We start from the raw sequence: 20173 nt of genomic DNA, 5'->3' as shown, positions 1-20173 counted from the left end.
CAAAGTACGGCCTTTACATGCGGCCCCAAAGTCAAAAGCTGCAGTGGGCTGAAACAGCACAAACATTGAGCAAGAAATTAAATAAACAAGCAAGCATTTATGTAAAGATTAACTGAAATAAATGAAAGAAAGTAACTAGGTTATCCTGCACTGTTTATCGTTAGAAACACCTTTAATTTTAAAGCAATATTCTAAAAATATGACAAAACCCACTAAAAATTCAGGAAGCGTATTTCATTAACATATAAAACCGTTTCACCTTCGGACATCACATTTTAGCAGAGCATTGGTAACTATTTTTTTTTAAAGCAATAGTTTGCATTTGTTTTTAACCCACCGTGACAACAGCGTCAATAGTGAGCTAAAATGCATGTCAGCTGCTAAGTGCACCCTGTGGGTTGGGTTCCTGTTATACACAAACAACAATATAGTTTATGAAATCAAACACAGGAGAAGGTTTTGCACATTCCACATCTTGAAGTCATGTATTTCAATATGCTTTTGTATGTGATAATAAAGAAAAAAAGGGAAAGTGGAACAAAACAATTGCCTAGGATCACACATTTGGATAAAGTGGGGAAGCTGGGATTAATTCTAGGTTGCAGCTGTTATGTGTTTTGCTTCCGTTACACACACTTTACTGGAACCACTCCCTGGAACTTTCTCCTTCTGAGCACCCCATTGCTGGCCTCAATGCGGCCCTTGTCACATCATAGACAAAAAATATTGGCCCTCTGGAAAATGTTTGTGAGTACCCATGGTATAGACAGAGCACTGAAAGCATGTCAGGACAAACTCTTAGATGTTGCAGGCCATTAGCCAAGATTCTAGAGTTAGCTTTACAAGCCCAAGAGTCAGGAGCTTCTATTCACCCAGAAATTTTTGCCGGATAGACTCAGCAAGCCATCTGTTTTTGGGTAATGCGAATTGTGCCCTGGCTTCCGAAAGAAGGAAATCTGTTCTTCTTCGCATTGATCCCCAACTAGTGGACCTGGCGTCTGCAGAAGTGGGACCTCTGGCTGAGGGTTAATTTTTTGGGGACCGATTTGTTAAGGACATTGCAAGGTTCGTAAATACTTTCACTTACCTGGACAAATCAATCAATCAATCAGTGTATATGTAGAGCGCACTACCACCCTTGAGGGTCTCAAGTCGCTGAGGGGAGGGGGGGTGCTGCTACTGCTCAAATAGCCAGGTTTTGAGCCGCTTCCTGAAAGTCAGCAGGTCTTCGTTCTGTCGTAGGGGTAAGGGAAGGGTGTTCCAGGTCTTGGCGGCGAGGCGGGAGAAGGATCTGCCTTCGGTAGTCGCTCTTCGGATGCGGGGGAAGGTGGCGAGGGCGAGGTCGGCTGAGCGGAGTTGGCGGGACGGGGTGTAGAAGGTGAGTCGTCTGTTGAGGTAGGCTGTGCCTGTGTTGTGGAGCCCCTTGTGTGCGTGGGTGAGGAGCTTGAAGGTTATCCTTTTGTTGTCGGGGAGCCAGTGTAGGTCTCTCAGAAGGGGAGTGATGTGGCTGTGGGCATCAAGGATCAGGTGTGCGGAGGTGTTTTGTATGAATTGCAGTCGTTTGAGGAGTTTGGCCGGGGCTCCTGCATAGAGAGCGTTTCCATAGTCAAGTTTGCTGCTGACGAGGGTTTGGGTGACTGTTCTTCTTGTATCTGTGGGGATCCATCTGTAGATCTTGCGGAGCAGGCGGAGGGTGTTGAAGCAGGATGAGGAGACGGCGCTGACTTGCTTGTTCATGGAGAGTGTTGAGTCGAGGATGACGTCCAGGTTGCGTGCGTGGTTGGTGGGTGTTGGGGTTGCTCCCAGAGTGGTCGGCCACCAGGGTTCGTCCCAGGCTGAGGGGTTGGCGCCGAGGATGAGGACCTCCGTCTTATCTGAGTTCAACTTCAGTTTGCTGTTCCTCGTCCATTCGGCAACGGCCTTCATTCCTTTGTGGAGGTTGGATTTGGCGGTGAGGGGGTCCTTGTTGAGGGAGAGGATCAGTTGGGTGTTGTCGGCGTAGGAGATGATGTTGAGGTTGTGTAGCCAGGCGACGTGGGCGAGCAGGGCCATGTAGACGTTGAATAGTGTAGGGCTGAGGGACGAACCTTGGGGAATGCCGCAGATGATCTTGGAGGTTTTGGAGCGGAAAGGGGGAGGCGGACGCTCTGGGTTCTGGCAGAGAGGAAGGAGGTGGTCCACTCCAGAGCTTTGCCCCGGATCCCTGCGTTGTGGAGGCGTGTTTGTGTAGGATGCGGTTGCAGACGGTGTCGAAGGCGGCCGAGAGGTCCAGGGGGATGAGGGCCGCGGTTTCGCCGTTGTCAAGAAGGGCCCTGATGTCGTCAGTGGCGGTGATGAGGGCGGTTTCGGTACTGTGGTTGCTACGGAACCCTGACTGGGATGGGTCCAGGATGTTGTTTTCTTCGAGGTAGTGGGTCAGTTGTCTGTTGATGATCTTCTTGATGACCTTGGCCGGGAATGGGAGCAGGGAGATGGGGCAGAAGTTCTTGAGGTCTCTCGGGTCCCCCATGGGTTTCTTGAGTAGGGGTTTGATCTCAGCATGCTTCCAGCTCTTGGGGTAGGTCGCGGTTTCGAAGGAGACATTGATGACTTTGCAAAGGTGGGGTGCGATGGTGGCACTTGCTTTGACAAATCACAGTCTTCCCTCAAATGCATGGTCACTCCCCTTTTTGGGAGGCCCGGTCGTTTTCGAGGACAGTCGACTGGCTGGGGCTATCAACAATGTCCTTACAGAAGGACCTATCCAAGCACAGAGGATATACTCAGGAACTGTCACAGGCAGGTTTCTACCCCTCCAGGAGCAGATCTGCTCCAGCCTGCGGCTTCCGAGGTTCCAACAGAGGCTTCAGAGCCATTGAAAATTTCCCCACAGGTAACAGATCTTTCTTTTCTTTCTCTTCCATTTGGGACAGACTCACACATTTTGTTCACAGTTGGGGCAACATCTCTTGGGATGTATGGGTGCTAAACACAGTACAGGGCTACGCCACAGAAGTAACCTCTTTAACCCAGCAATCTGTTCCCCCTCTCCTTTTTTCCAACTACACAAATCCTTTATCAATTGCGAAATTCGAGAGTGGCTAACAAATCAGGCTATCTTCTTAACTTCCCAGCATCCAAAAGGCTTCTGCAGCAATGTTTTCTTAGTTCAAAAGAAAGAGGGTGGTCAGAGATTGGTTCTAAACCTCAGAAATTTCAGTCCCTTTGTGGTTTACCAACATTTCAAGATGGAGGGTATCCATCTGTTGAGAGATCTTCTCCAGGAGAGAGATTGGATGGTCCGTCTAGATTTCAAAGATGCTTACTTAACAGTCTCCATTGCGCCCTCCCACAGGAAATACCCCCAATTTTGTTAGAGGGATAAATAGTACGAGTATCTGTTTCTCCCATTCGGTCTCTCCTCAGCCACTTGGGTTTTTACCAAACTTTTGAAGCCAGTGGTGTAACATATGCCTGGGAGGGGAACTTGCATGATCATTTACCTCGACAACATGATTCGTTTAGCACAAGAGCAAGATCTTCTGCTAAATCATCTGTCGTGGACAGTTTCTCTATTGCTAAATCTTGGATTTGTGATCAATCTCAAAACGTCATCCATGATCCCTTCCCAACAGATGGAATTTTTTGGGTTTCAGGTGGATTCAGTCTAAGCCAAGCTGTTGCTCCCTCCACAGAAAATGAAATCTATTAAGAGAGAGTTGAGGGTGACATTGTGGAAGCAGGTGTTTTTTTTTAGTTCCCTAGCTCTGATTGTGGGACTTCTTGCTTCTTCGATCCAAGCAGTTTTTGGGGGGGCTCTACACCAGCCTTACAGAGATTCATTATCTGCAACAGGGTCTCCTTTATGACCACCTGATTCCCTTATCCCTCAAAGCCCAGGAAGAAATACAGTGGTGGCTTTCACACACTGAAGCCTGGAACGGCAGAGCCATTTTCGGGACCTCCCTTGAAATAGTGATGGAGTCCGATGCCAGCCGTTGGGGCTGGGGAGCGAGATGCGGCCAATTCTCGTCAGGGGGTCAGTGGTCTTCCAAGGAACTTCGGTTACACATAGATTACCTGGAACTGTTGGTGGGTTTCTTTGCTATGAGATCCCTTTCTCCTCTAAAGAGCAACTGTTGCATTCTTCTGAGGATGGACAATGTGTCCGCTGTGCGTTACATCAATCGTCTCGGGGGGGACCAAGTCCTGCCTTTTGGCGACCGCTAGAGAGTTTTGACATTTTTGCTCTTCACAGAAAATATTTGTGATAGCTGAGTACCTTCCGGGGAAGGACAATCGGGTGGCTGATTGGAACTCGCGATTTCTGATGGACTCCAACAATTGGAAGCGCCATCCAACTAGCTTTCTAAAGATCATGCTTATTCTCCGTTCCTGTCATACGGATCTATCTGCACCTCGTCTCAATTATCAGCTGCCGAGATTTTACAGTTGGAGACAGGACCCATTAGCTCTGGCAACGGATGCGTTTCTGCAAGATTGGTTTAATCAAATTAACTATGCCTTTCCTCCGTTCAGCATGGTCACCAGAGTGGAGATGTTCACGAGGCGTCAATCGGTTTTGTTGATTCTTATCACTCCAGTGTGGAAGAGTCAGCTTTGGCTTCCATTTCTTCTAGAGTTATCCATTGCTCTTCCCCTTCTGCTCCAGAGCTTCCCTCATCTTCTCCTGGATCCAGTGGGAACCCTCCATCCTCTTCTGTTAGCGGGTCGGCTGACCCTCATGGCCTGGGAGATTTGGGGAGACATGCCCAGGTGCAGGGCATTTCGTCTTCAGCTACCTCTTTTACACAGCAAGCTTGGGCTCCTTCCACCCGTAAAAGATACTCTTTGGCCTGGAAGAAGTGGGTGTGTTGGTGCCTTCGAAGGGAGGTGGCTCCTGTGGGATCTGTGCTCAAAGACATTATAAATTTCCTGTTGGAGTGTGCTGACAATGGTTTATGTTACAGGTCAGTAAATAACTTCAGATCAGCTATTTCTGCTGGTAATAAGTGGATAAATAGTAAACCTGTGGGTCAACGTCCCTTAATACGCAAGTTACTTAAGGATATTAGGGTGGCTAACCCTCCTAAATCGCATTACTCTCAAATGTGAGATGTAAATGTTGTGTTATCTTTTTTGTATGCATGGCCTAATAATTATGTGTTGTCTATGAAACAGCTGTTTGCAAAATTGACCATGCTGTTGTGTTTAGTTTCCTGTCGCAGAGTCTCTGATGTGAGGGCTCTAGATTTAGCAGGTAGGTTGTTTTCTCCTATAGGAGTTTTGTTTTTTATTTCTAGGCGCACTAAATGTATGTCTACTTCAATTGATTATCCTGCTTTCCCTGATGATTAAAATGTTTGTGTAGTTGAGTGTTTAAAGGTAGATGAAGAACGTACAGTCAGTTATAGAACAAATCCTTTAGGACCTCTTTTAATTGCTATTCAGAAACCTTGATGTCCAGTCTCGGCCACCATGTTGACGTTTGGGTCCGTTGGATTATGTCCGAAGCAGGCATAGATGTGTTTATGGTGCACATTCCACCAGAGGAGCCATGGCTTCTAAAGCCTTTCCGTTGGGTTCTAGATTGGAGGATATTCTGCGTGCAGCAGATTGGTGAAGTGACTCCATGTTTAAAATGTTTTATTATAAACCAGTGGTACATGTTTCTTCTTTGGTTGTTGATCACCTTTGAACCAGCATAATCGGAGCCTTCAGTCCTGACATAGAATGCAACATTTTCTAGCTTTGTGACAAGAATTTTAGATTCTGTTAAGGACAAGGAAGTGAGGATTATCCCACCGTTGGGACAAATTATCATGCTGATTATTTTAAGTGATTATATTACATTGATTTGTTAAAAGGTATTGCCCTCCCTTGATTGATTCTGTTGGAGTTGAAAGGGTACTTATATTTTCTTTTCTTTCAGGAACTGATCCCAAACAATGGTAAGGAGTCGTAGATCTCAGGTTTTCTGTTAAGTGCAAGAGATATCTCTAAATTCTCTTGGAATTGGACTTCCAGGGGATCGTGTTGGATACTTCATCTTCTGGAGTTGCTGATCTTGCAAAGAAAGAGTAAGTTTAATGTTGTCTCTCTATTTTGTAGACTCTGTTGGACTACTATTGGTGGATTATACGAGAGGTGTGGTTCAAAGCCTCATGTTTATTGTGTGCTTTCTGTTTTTCTATTGCCTGCTGTTTTGGAGTAGTAAAGATTGAGAAGCATAATCAGCTTTTGCTAGTCTGTTTTAGGGCTAGGAATCATTGAATTTAGATAAAGTTAGCAACTCCTTGGTCATTTCCTAGGGAAATCAGTCACATATTGATTTTTTGTATCAATGATTTAATGTATACGAGTGTATTTATGGAATAAAACTCAGCATAGTTTTATTCATAAAGTCAGAGTACAAACATTTTTAAGAAAAATATTTACAAACACTTGATGGGCGATCTTGGGCCAAGCTCGCGCTATACAAAAAGTGATGTATATTAAACTATTATTTAAAGATGTATTGCTTTGCAGTTAATAGTGAAATCTACGTAACATCGATACAATTTCCGTAATTACGTTTTGGTTTCTTGAAAACACGTTTTCTGTTTTTTAACAATAGCGTCTAAATACATGAATGAAGTTTAAACGTCCCAAAGATACACTTTTATTTCCATTTCAAAATGGCTCCCAGAGAGTGATATATTGTTCTTAATTGCGTCAAAATTATCTTCTTGTAGTAAGTTTCAGCTCTTGCTTACAAAACTACATTTCCCATCATGCAGTTATGTTAGAGCACATGCGCAATGGAATCACCGGGCCTTCATTCAACAAAACAAGGAAAGCTTTATGTAAACACGTGCTGAAGTTAACAACGTTCCTATGGCGGACGCGGCGCAGGCCTCCTCGGCCCCGCGCGGCTTGCAGCCCCCGCCCGTGGGAGGTGCGGCCATGGGGAGCGCGAGCGCGGGGACCCCGACTGCCTCCAGCACCAGTGACCCGGCACGGCCGGGCTTAAGCCAGCAGCAGCGAGCCCAACAGAGGAAGGCGCAGGTGCGGGGCTTTCCCCGGGGCCGAAAGCTGGAAAAGCTGGGAGTCTTCAGTGCATGCAAGGTGAGGAGGTTGTAAGAGGGTGTAGAAGCAGGCGTCCCTGAAGAAGCATTTGTGTCCCGTGGGGGCCAGAGGGACATATGGCCCCTGGTGGAGAACGAGTGTCACCTCACCCCATTAGGAAGGATGCAGGAGACTTGGTGGTGGATGACAACAGGGGTGGGGGTATAGCGGGCTAGTGAATTGTTCTTGAAGCTTCCTCAGGGTTAGCTGCTCATGCTTCCTGGCCCACAGCTGCTGTCTTGACTGGGAATGTGGAATAAGAAGGCTAGGTCTGTGATAGGTGTGCTACAAATTTTTCATTAGTCTACTAATCTTAACACAGCTAGTGATCTTGCTGTTGTGACAGTATTGTATTGGAGCATTTGTATTGCACTTCACACCCATAATAGTGCATCAGTTCCTGTTATTTCAGAGGTGTATGGGTCTGTAACGGTATTAGTTGTACTGTGACCTATGTTGAATGAAGTAGAAGCCATGCTACTAGACATGGTGCAGCACATATGCACGAAGTGTTGCAGTGAGTCTTAAAGTATTGAAATATATATATATATATATAGACACGCACGCAATAGTGTATTCAAACATATATACTCAAAATAGGAGGAGCACACCAAAGCATGCAGTGGTCGTATTAATAATTCATGATGCAGATATACATTGCTATCCCCATTTCAATAAGCAGATCCTGATGCATTGAATTAAGTGCACTCGTAGTCGACAAGTGTAATAGCAGTTTCAATGCACTGAAGAAATTTCGTTGTAGCTAGACGAAACGAGTTGGTTGTCTCGCATATTGACGTTGCATGGACCAAATATTGATCAACACTCTCTCACAAATTGCCATCATGCTTGTGATCTGTTTAAATGCAGATCTTTCAGTCCATTAGCCAAAAAAGGAACACTTACAGTTGGTTTGTAGTAATTTGGATCCCTGTGATCAGAGCCAATTTTTAAACATAGGTTTACTAAGTTATTTGAAGGCTTCTGCACGAAGAACAAATGATTATGGCATTGTGTGATGGTTGCAGAGCCATTGTGGAATCACAGATGCTCCCGATAATCCACTGGCTTTTGTTGTGAGAGAGAGCGAGAGAGATTTACTTGTGTGCAAGAGTTCAAGAAGAATAATTTCAGGCCTTGTTTTTCATTGTTGTACTATATAGAGTTCGATAATGTGCCTAAGGTGCTTTCAGTTTCTTTCCAAGTTTAATTTCGAGGTAATTTTTCTTTTCATATAAAATGATTTCCTAAGCCATCTCTTAGTTCCTGGATGGAATTGCTTCACTTTATTATCGGTGGATTCTGGAGTTGATTGATGATTTTATGCAATTAATTTAATTTCAGTAAGGCTGCTGATACGTGGTACAGTTTTTATTTTTATTTTTTATTTTTTTATTTTGCTATTTCCACATTTACTGGACTGATGATCGGAACTTATATTTTAAATGCTGTTGTAGGTTATTATTTTCCAGAGTCTTTCAAGGATCTCTCTGTACCATTTTAGTGCTTTTATTTTGGGTACCAGCCAGCCCAATTTCCTGAATGTTTTTTTTTGCCGGGGATTTATATGGGTGGTATTAGATCATCAAAATTGTCAAACAGCAATGGCAATGTTAAACTAATATTAGCTTCGTGATGGTAGGGGCAGAGAGAAAGGCAAAGCTGAAACGAGAAAATATATAGTCTCTTTCAGAATAGGACCGTTATCCAATGGTTTGATGGGTGAATTGTTTCCATTGTTGAGAGTGTGGAGCGCTAGAATATGATGGTCAGTCCGGGTGACAAAATAGGAGTTTGTTACTGAGTTTGTTATGAGGGAAACTTTGAATTAAGTGAATAACCCTCTGTCAGTTGGTTCAGAGGTTAGTTGCAGAAAATGTATTTTAGATTTATGAAAAGGGTTTTTCCTTTGTATGAATCAAAATAAGTGTTGAAACCCCTATTATGCAGAGATTTGAATATTCTAAGTTATTTTCCGTAGTAAAGTCTAGGAAGGGTTCAGTGAATGGTAAATTGTACACATTTGATCTGTGTGTTATAAAGAATATGCAAATAAAGGTTAGTGTCAGGGAGCATAAGCGAATGGTGATTGAGAGGGTTGTTTATCATTCCTCCATTTGTCTGGAGGACAGCTTTATGAACAATGGCTAGGGCACCTCTGGAATTTTTGCTGATTTTATTCTCTGGAGTATGTTATGTTTAACAGAGATGACTTCTTGTAGAGTGAGTGGTGCATCATAATTCAATGTTTGTGTCAAAAATAGATCATCACTGCAATCTGAAGTAAGATGATGGCTATTGAGAATATTTTTATTTATTGATCTGGTATTCAGTAGTGAATTGGGAGATTTGAGTAATAGATTTATTTAGATTCAGACAGAGTATTTGCAGCTACGTGAAGGGATAGATCTGATTCAGATTTGCTTTGTTGGGATTTTATATGATTATCGAGAGGAGGCTAGAGAGTGAATCATTAACGAAAGATGTCTTAAGAGTACTTTCTGAGGGGAAGGGAAAGGTTGAGAATCAAAGAATGAGGAGGAAAAAAGAAAGCAGAATGAAAAATGGGCGGGTAACGTTTGATGTGTGTTGCTACGTTTGGGTATGAGTGACGTTGAGTGGCTGAAAGGAGGAATGGTAAGGAAAGGAAGATCAGCTTTCCAGGATAGAGCTAAATTGTGAGGTGAGTATACGTTTAGGAGCAGAGAATATGCAATCTAGAATGAGATTAGTTTTAGGTAGGTTTAAGTTACATCGCTTGCATGCGGCAGGGAGTAGCTGGAGTTAGAGGAGGTGCCTGGAGAAGAGTGTATAAGAGAAGAGAATATTAGTTTGAGCAATAGCTGGAAGGTTAGTAAGTATAGAGAGAATAAACATTTTAACAGTGGTAAGGTCTGAGAGATGGTAATAAAACTGGTGAGTTCAGGAAAGCTGGTTGATAAACTATGTTGGTCAAGGGCTGAGAGTGTAGAGAGGTCAAATTATGTGGCTACGCACATAGGGGAAAGATTTCTAATTCCCATGTTGTTATTATTATTATTATTTTTTTTTTAAATGAAAGCAAAATAATTTTGATAGACGGAGCCGTGGATCAAACGTAAACAGAATTGGCAGGCATTTCCAAATTTGTTAGGTGGGAACTCCGTCAGGACAATGAAATTATGTTCTCCCTTGCCCTGACAGGCTTACCTTCCGCTCGCCAAAATATAAATCGGGTCCTAAGTCTCCTGCTCTTCCTCTATTCAAAGAGAAAACTCTCCTTCATCTAGCTGGTGATTTGCTCTATGAACTCAGAATTGTGCTGTTTCTCTCTTTTCTTCTCCTGATGAATGTGAATCTAGGTACCTTCGGCATGTTAAAGCTGAACCTGAGGTAGGCCAAGTACTTAACATCAGGGCCAGTATATAGATATTGATAAGAAAATTAAAACATCTGGGTTTGCCATACTGCATTTTTAAAGGGGGGGGCGAGGCTGATAGATGATCCAGTTATTATTTCCTTGCTCCAATTATGGAGGAAAGATATAATGCAATAAAGGGTTAGCACTGATGCCCATGCATATTCCTTCAGCCTCTGAAGCAAATTGCTTTGGTCCACCATGTTGCAGGTTCCCAAGAGGTGCAGGACAGTCAAGATTGTATACTTGTCGTAATCAAGGGTGAAGAGACAGTCCAGACTGATATCTGCTAGTGTTGTTACTGTGCCACACAACAAATTTGAAGTCAGACTGGATATGATTTAAGCTGAGATTCTGTTAAGTGTACCTTAGAGTTATCTGATTATTGTATTTAACAACATTAAATAATTATTGTTAATAATAATAATATTTTTTTCTCGTAGTTGGATTTCTGTTTCTGTTCTAGCCGCCTCACTTTAGTGAGCGCCCTACCAGGATTATCTGAGTGCAGATCTTCTAGCAACAGGGTTTGTCAAAGGTAGAAACCAGCCCAAAATCCGTTGCTTGCTGCTGTAATCTCTGAGATCCCATGGATCAAAATACTTTACTACTGGTGTTTCATTCTGCAATAATAATCTTTATTTAAAGGCTGATTGGCTTTAGCAGGTATCTTTAGCAAAAAATGAGTCAGGCGTACTACTTTTTTATACCAAACAGATCAGACCTATGATTTCTGACATAACATTTCCCAATGAGCCAATCAGGCTTATTGCTAAATCATTAGCTTTCCCGCAAGGCAAACACTTTCAGTGGAAGCACATGCTGCAAACATGTGGAGAGGAAAATTAATATGTGGGAGGAGCTAAAATCCTCATTATACTGCTTCTTCAAGCTGTTTTTCTGCTGATTCCATACAGTCCGAAAACCATTGCACTGTTAGACTGTTAGCCTGGACCTATAAATTAGGGCTATTTTTAATATTAGGAAACTTCTCCTTGTCCCCATTTAACCCCACGTGACAATGCTTTGTTTTTCATTTTTAAGGAGAAAAATCAGGGCACTGTGTTATTTAAGACACCTGCAGCATCTTAAATCAATTGGACACAAGAAATCTTTCTACAAAAAAACGAAATAGTTGAGAGAAGGCAGGATACTCTTCTTTTATTCATATATCGCCGTATTCCCGGACATAATGAAGTGAATGACTTTAGAAGAGGCTCAACACTTCTGTGAAGGAAATTCCATGACTTAGCAGAACAGTGGGGTCTCAGTCTTCGCCTGAGTTACAGATATTCACTCAGGCAAAGTTGAAGTTCAGAACTCGGCTGCATCTAGATGAAGCTCAACAAAGAGTTTAATTGTGCATTTTTAAAAAAAAATTGGAGGATGGGTGATTTGGAAGTTGATTAAGTCACTGATTGTGAAGATGCTGTTGAGTGCTATGAAAGTGCTCAGAAAGGGACACACTAGAGTTTGAAAAAATCACTAGCTTCACTTTCCTTTCCAAGCACTTTCACACCCCTATATTCCGAGTGTCTAAAAGTAAAATCACAATTCTCTTCCACCACCTCTGAGAAGAGTGTTCCGGACAAACGCAACATCAAGGCTCAGCTCCTTTTCAGCTCAAGGTTACATGGTGATCTCGAGCTAAGCCAGACATCTAGCTCTAACCTTCAGTGTTTCGCAAACTTCTGCTTAGGCCTTCTTTTTCACATTTCTGGTAAATACAGCATGCTGACCTCATCGTAGGGAAAGCGTGATACACATTACACCACTTCGAAGAAGGGCCTTGGCTGCAAAGCTGTGGAGGAGCATTCAGCTTGCCAAACGTGAGTCCCAGCATGTTTGCCCTTGCCACTCTCTCATCTACCCAGCCTTCACATTGCCCTGTCACTTCTTTTAATTCTGGCTCTCAATCACAAATCACACCACACCTAGGGCCAGATGTAGCAACTTTGCAAATTGCAACTCGCAATTTGCAATGCAGAACGGTGTCTCAGACACCGTCTGCGAGTCGCTATGGGGTCACCAAGACCCACCTCATTAATATTAATGAGGTGGGTCGCAAATTGCGGCCCCATAGCGACTATGGGCACTCACGGATATGGAGGCCTGCTGTAGTCAGCAGACCTCCATGTCCGTGACTGCTTTTAAATAAAGCAGTTTTTTTTTTTTTTTTTCAAGTGTAGCCCGTTTTCCTTATAGGAAAACGAGCTGCACTTAAAAAAAAAAAAAAAAAAAAAAAAACGAAACCTTTTTGTTTCGGAATTTTTTCAGGGCAGGTAGTGGTCCCTTGGACCACTGCCTGCTCTGAAAAAATATTTTTGGGTCCACTCACAAAAGGGAAGGGGTCTGATGGGGACCCCTTCCCGTTTGCGAGTGGGTTACCATCCACTTCAAGTGGATGGTAACTGCAACTCGCAAATAGGAAGGGAACACCCCTTCCTGTTTGCGACTCTGAAATGCATTTTGCGAGTCGGTTCCGACTCGCAAAATGCATTTCTGCATAGCAAACTCAGGTTTGCGACTCACAAACCATTTGCTACATCTGGCCCCTACTTCGGAGGCCTCTATGTACCACCTAATGCTCAGAATGCACCTGAAACATACATACATGTCATTAAGTGATCATTTTAGGCTATTCTTGTACTTTTACACCAACTCTTCTATGGTACCCCGCATTATCTTTAATAAAATGCTGCTCATGAGGCAGGACACAGTCCCATTTACTTCTAGGTTGGATAGAGGGAGGCGCAAACTGCAATGGGAAAGCGGGCAAGTCTAGTTTGAACAGCAAATTGGTCAATTATCAAATAGGGCACTTTTTAAAATGGTTTTACTGAAATTAATTTTGAACATATTCAATAAAAAGCAACCCATTTGGTTTCATTGTTGAAACAGCAAATTCATTTTTGCTTTCATGCTAAATTATATGGTTAATATACATAATACCTCAGTTCCTGAAAAGAGAGCACAGCTGTTTTATGGCCTGGTGTCCAGGAGTCTGATATTGAGTGAACATTTCTGAATCATGTGTTTGGTAAATCCACGCGGCTGGTTGCTATAAAGGGAGAGCACTATCTAATGTAGTGCCTGTCTCGCGACAGGGCTGGCTGTGCTACGTGGTGCCATGGTTACTGTTCTATTCTTTGATCTCAAGGCATTGTGTCACCGGTGGGGTCAAGGCTAGTGTCTCTTGGTATGGTTGGGGACACCGGTGCCCAAATAGGACACCCATCACTCATCCATTGCTCAAGCTACCCATGTCTTGTTTACACTCTGGGGAAGTCTTTCCCAGTGCACCATTTACCATGAGACACCCTTGGAGTTGGCCACTTCTTCCTTTAGGTTCTTCACAACATATTGTTTGTATTATTTTTTTCTTTTTCTCCCTTCACTTCCAGAAAATGTTTCTCTGGGCGAACCTTAGACATGCACCAACCCACCTTAATTGTTCACTCCCTCTGTGTATACATGCATACCAACTTCCATCCATGTAATTCACCTACCTGCCCTCCCATGCAAGGGTTATAGTCCAGTTTATTGTAGACCCCCCTCATGTTGTGTGTTACACTGACATAAAAGGAGGACAGTCAGAGCCTGAACACAAAGTGTGCTCACCCTCCTGTTTCAGGAATTTACTCCTGTGACCTAGTTGCTACATTCACTTAGGCATTCAGTCTGTAGGGAGGCAAAATAATTGCTCCCAGTCGACCAAGGGATTGTATTTCTTTGTTGGGCCCATTTGGTTCACCGATCTTTTCAGGCATCGATAACATTATTGTGAGGTTGCTTCTGACGTTGAACATCAAATCTGTTTGTTGGTATTATTTTAATATAGATTTTAATCAGGTGCGTCCGAGGATAGTGGTGACTCTGATTAATGCCCAGTAGCTGAATTAAACATGTGAGGGGTTAACATGCCTGCTTTGTGGGGGATGAGAGCACTGTTTGCTTTAACCATACCGTCAATCGGTGTACACCTCACTAGAAGCTGCATGATTTTCCATTCATTGCAGACACAAGCTGTCAGATGCTGATGTTTCTGGAGACAGGATTGCTTATGCAAGAGGAAGATGCTACTGTTGCTGGGCCACTTGATGCACTGCAAGCTTGCAGTGGCTTGTGGTAGTGAAGAAGGGGCTAGCACTGTCTGGAAGGATGTTCGAGTTCTCTGCGTGTCAGAGGCAGGTATAAGGGGATTGTTTGTGAATGTCTCTTTAGGAATGTCTCTGTATGGATAATCGGCTTGTCTGTGTGTACACTTGTTTAGGCCTGTCTTTGCAAGTGTGTGTGTGTGTATATCTGTGCATGTAGTAAGATCTGGTGGTCATACTATAGTGTTTGCTGACTCCTACTCCTGACAGATTCACATTCTAATAAGGCTCCCATGGCTTAGATGTAGGCAAACTAAAGTCATATATAAAGAGGTCTTCCTTGGCATGTTATGGACATTCTAGGATTATTGAGACCCTCACTGGCACAGTGAGTATCCTTTTCCTGAGCATTATGCTGGTCTAACAAGATAAAGCTCAGTACATGTTCGTCCGCCATAACTTCTGGATACCCTATTCTAAGATGAGTATCATTGGCATTTAGTGCCTAGTACTAGTTTTGGTGCATAAACTGGTATGTCATTGAGAACGATTAGTAGATGTAAAGGTGAGGCAGTAGTACACGAGTACTACTCATTAAAATGATGGTATTTGTGTGGGTGGTCAAAACTTGCATTCGGAAACTGACAAGTATATGTTTCGGGAAGTAATTTTTACTTTTCTTTAATATAGTTAATATTTAACAAGCATTGACAAAGCCAATAGGTCTGGGTTTAATGTTCTAAAACATGCACTGTTATTAGAGCGAGACACACATGGGAACTCAGACCGAGAGGGCTGTAGCTGTAAAGTAGTGCCTCATGCAGTTCAATACAAGGAATATCATGGTTACGACGGATGCCTTTCCCACATGTAATATAAAGTGTTTTCATTGTGGTTTTTTTCTTTACCATACATTGTTCATGGTAACTGTGTGTGTGTGTATATGTATGTATGTGTATGTATATATATATGTGTATGTGTATATGTATGTATGTGTATGTATATATATATGTGTATGTGTATATATATGTATATATATATATATATATGTGTATATATATATATATATATGTGTGTGTGTGTGTGTATATATGTGTATATATATATATATAGTTTTTATTTCCATTAAACCCCTTTCCCCATCAAACTGTCTATAAAAACGGTTTACTACACCTGTATGCTAACCCCAACATGAAACCATAATAACCCTTTACTACCTGTACCCTTATCCATCCCTAAACCATAAATAACCCTTATTACCCTTTACTATCCCCATCCTAACGTTTCCTTAAATCCTAAAACTACTACCCATACCCATCCTTCAACCTTAATAACCCTTTACTATCCTTTACAATCCCTGACCCCAAAAACCCATTACTACAACTTATTACAGCAAACCTTATCCATCCCTCGCTACCTTGCAGGCCCTTACCGCTCCATACCGTTACCCATACCTGGACCTTAGAAGCACCATAGTACACATTATTACCACTTCTCCATACCCATTTCCAAATCCTAAAAAAAAACCTTGCAACCCTAGGCCTACCCCATAACGTTTAAAACCCTTTACTTTCATTTAATTTCCTTAAAAATGCATGTCTGTGTGGGAAACTCCCACATTTTAAAGTGCTGAAATATTGCATGTATGGTGCTCACATGTCTGGTAATTGCATTGGAAAAGCCATGCATAGTACCCAATCTAAGCACTTGAGTGGAGGCAGAAAGGTTCGTACAATCAGCCAGTAGCATTAGGTGAGGGGTGACTACTCCACTGGAATGAGAGAAGATGTGATTGACAAAGTCTCAAGCCTATTGCTGTAAGAGGCTGGCGGAAGAAACTTCGTGATTGAAAGGGGTGAACTTGTTAGCAGTAGTTCCGTTAACAATATTGTCGAAGCCCTGGCCTAAAAATCAATGGTGACTTGTTAATTATTTTTGCTGATATTATCTCCCTGTTGATGAGTTTGGGAAACTTATTGCTTAGCTATTTCCTTGGTGGCAAAAGGACTTGGTTCTAAAACAGTTTTGTTATGACTACTGTGGAGGTACATCTTTTCTATTAATGCAATTTGTCATCACTCCTACTAATGACATATGTCTGAGGCAGAACCTGTACTATTTATTGGTGGAACCTTATACAAATGCCTGAACCTGTAAGGTTTCTAACTAGAGTGGTAACACTAATGTTGAAGTCTTTGAGTGGTATACCTTTGCTGTCAACTGAATTGCTATTGAAAACTCTCGTACTATGTCGCCCAAAGTAGATTCTCTTTCGTAATATATGACTGAAAAACACTTGCAAGTGCAGGATGGGTAGATAGAAGAATGGTTTACATTGAAGGGAGCAATTAACCTATAGGCATTTTGGAAAATGATAGGCTATGTCAAATTAGAATATTTTTTTAATTCGAATTTCCTGTAAAACCTGTTGTTTCCTTGGTAGTTTTGAGAGCTATTGGTTTGTAAAACAAATGCACCATTTGCCCACTTTTACCTTTGTTTTGTTGTGGGGTTAACCCATGCACTCCTTTGTGATCCCTTCACACCCACCATCCATCGGAAGTATCTCTGCTCTTTTAGCATACCATCAAAGTATTGGAATATGTCATGAGTGCAGCCCCAGAACGCCCTGTAAAGTGTAAGGCTTGTAATGTATTTGCAAATTGACTCATAAAATACCCAATTTGCAAATTGTTTTCAAATATTTCTTGAGAATGTCATCGGCCACCTTTGTGATAGATCGACCTTGCAGTGTCAAATATTAGCCGGATACTTACATCATGACCACTTTAGAAGGTCAGCAATTGGACCACCTCCTCATTGAAATAAAAAACTGGAAGCTTGATGGATGCAACTTTTACTGTCTTTGGTCCCTTGCCATAACCACCTTTCCAGCACCAGTCTTGAGCAGTCGGGGGAATCCTCAACAACTCTGTTTCCACTTGTGCCTTACCTGATGTAAAGGCACTTGGATCTGATGCTCACGATTTGTTCCTACTAAACTGGAAGTCAATTTTTCACCAACTGCTGTGCGCAGAAACTGCATTTTTGGCTGTCCTTAAAAAGTACAAACTACATGATACTCAGCAAACATTGACACACTTCATGGACACTTTGCCACTTTTGACACTGATGAAACACTGTTGATCCTTCAACAGCAACATATTGAGTGTGTTCAAGTCCTTTTTAAATGGAATCGAAAAGGATAGTGCTGGTCTCACACCTGTCTGTTAATCTCCTTGAGCGGTCGAGTTTTTGAAGGATTGGACTTCACTGTTCTTCATTCCCAATGTTTCATCCAAAGGTCTAACTGCCTTATATTGTCTACTATGTGAAAGATGCGAAGTGCTTACTCCAGATCCAGGCCTTGAAAGATGTTAAAATAGTAGCTGTCAGACTGTCTTAATGGTAGATGATTCCTGCATCTGAGAGTGACTTTACAACTCTAGTTCTTGCTGGCTAAAATAGTGAGCAGTTGAATGGCAGGCATAATTTGGTTACTGTCCAAAACACGGTTGATGTCTTTCGTACATTTTACAGTGTGCTGGTGACCAATGTCCTCTGGCAATGTTTTAAGAACTGGCTTCACTACCCACACACAATACAAGTCTACATATTAGCTAAATCACTAGAAGGTCTATTGCAGCTCCCCATTGAATTTTCCATCCCTCGCCCCATGATTCTTCAGCACCATCTATCTTCTGGAACACAGATGCCAGCCTATTCCTACATAGCTGCTAAACCTTGCACGTTCCCCAAATCAAATACTGAAAATGTGTGCAAGGTCCTGAAAACTGCCAATTTTAACACCATGGAACTATTTCATACCAAATTCTGTCAGACCAGTAGTCAGCCTACAGCACTAGCACTGCATTACTCTAATATAAGGTAAGCTCCAGCGGCTCTGGATTTGAATACAAATACCTTTCACCCACAAGACTCTTTACATGGAGTACTTTAATAACCAAGTCCTTCTTCAAATTAAACACCTTACCTACTAAGACAGTTACTTTGTGAAAAATAAATATTAGTGAAATGTAAGCATTATATGTGTTAGTCAGTTTTTCTTTCTTCTCTGCACCAAGGCCAATGAATCCTGCAAATGCAATGGCTGGAAGAACCCAAACCCGCAGACTGCTCCACGGATGGATCTACAGCAGCCTGCAACCAGCCTCAGCGAACCCTGTCGAAGCTGTGGTCACGCACTTGGTAAGCATACACTGAGTTTCTCTTACCATTCTGATTACGGTCTGGAGTGAATCATAATAAAAATGTGTTCTACAAGAAAAAACCTACAGTAGTGCAGATGTAGACCTCTAGTAAACATGCAATTTTTAGATTGATTGAATTGATATCCACTTTTTCTCACTAGCTGACCATGTTTCTCATCTGGAGAATGTCTCTGAAGATGAGATCAATCGACTATTGGGAATGGTTGTGGATGTTGAGAACCTCTTTATGTCGGTCCACAAGGAGGAAGACACTGACACCAAACAGGTGTACTTCTATCTGTTCAAGGTGAGCCGTCACACAGCATTGAAAGGAGGATCTGTGGATTTTTGCAGTAAATGTTTTCTCACAGAGAACTTCAGAACTGGATGCATCAGTTTGGTCATCTTGTGTGTCATTAGCATTTTTATAGCATATTTTCCCGTTACTGTGACATTGTCATGCTTTCTGAATATGAGTACTCTATTTGCACTAATTCGAGATGTCCATTTATTCACCTGCGCTTGTGTATGGTTGTTAGAGATGGGCTAAATATAAAGTTTAATAGAGGTTTTTGTTGGTAACGTTAGAGTAAAATGGCAATGATCGTGCTAAAGTCTGTTGTAGTGTGTTTTATGTATGCAAGACTTTGCCTTGTTTCATTAACCTGAGTTTTTGGTTGTCCATAGCCTCTTGTTTACAGATTTGTTTCAAGACCGTATTGTCAAATTACTAGGATTCAGGGATGTACGAGTGAGGGTATGTTGTCTATATACTGAGTGGTTCAGCAAGATATATATATGTGTGTGTGTGTGTATGTGTGTGTGTATGTGTATATATATATATATATATATATACACACACATACACACGTGTTTATATGCATTAATCTGGTGCGGGGGGAGTCTCATAAGTTTGTTTGGTGCTATGTAGTAAGCAGGTGGTTGTCATTGCGTCTGGCAAGTAAGCTGTCCAAAAATGGTGAATTAGTAGCGTAATTTGAAGGGTGTTACTCAATAAGTATAATTGGATGAAACGTGATTTTGTTTGTCCGAAGGTAGCAGATGTTATCTGTTGCCAAATAGAGATAAAAGGAGCATAATGCAAGTTGAGGTGTATTCCATATTAAAGAATATAGTTGTTTATTTGGCTGTTTTATTTAGCTTCAGAGGCTTCCATGAGATGAGAGCCCACAACAATGCAGGTACATTGTTGTGTGTTGCAAATGAATGGAGAACATTGGGCAAAAGTGTTAAGAGACCAGCTAAAATTTGAGGCTTTTGGACACAACGATGATTGGACTATCAGTGCTTCCATATGGAGAACACATTTTAGGCATGTACTCAAGCTTCAGAGATGGCTCTTCTTTCTATGAGTGGCCTGA

At 42.1% G+C, this 20173-nt stretch overlaps 1 protein-coding gene across 1 annotated transcript in view; it reads left to right on the top strand.

Moving 5' to 3' along the window:
- The first annotated feature begins 6815 nt into the window (after nt 1-6815).
- Nucleotides 6816-20173, top strand: part of KAT2A (lysine acetyltransferase 2A) — a 182969-nt gene continuing 169611 nt past the window's right edge. The window contains exons 1-3 of the mRNA XM_069237676.1: nt 6816-7086; nt 18666-18789; nt 18953-19098. Coding sequence (XP_069093777.1) covers nt 6856-7086; nt 18666-18789; nt 18953-19098 — 501 coding nt within the window. The 5' untranslated portion in view covers nt 6816-6855. The remainder of the gene's footprint in view (nt 7087-18665; nt 18790-18952; nt 19099-20173) is intronic.

This window comes from Pleurodeles waltl, chromosome 6 (genome assembly GCF_031143425.1).
Source record: "Pleurodeles waltl isolate 20211129_DDA chromosome 6, aPleWal1.hap1.20221129, whole genome shotgun sequence".
Classification (NCBI taxonomy): Eukaryota; Metazoa; Chordata; class Amphibia; order Caudata; family Salamandridae; genus Pleurodeles; species Pleurodeles waltl.
This window is presented reverse-complemented; position numbering and strand designations above follow the sequence as displayed.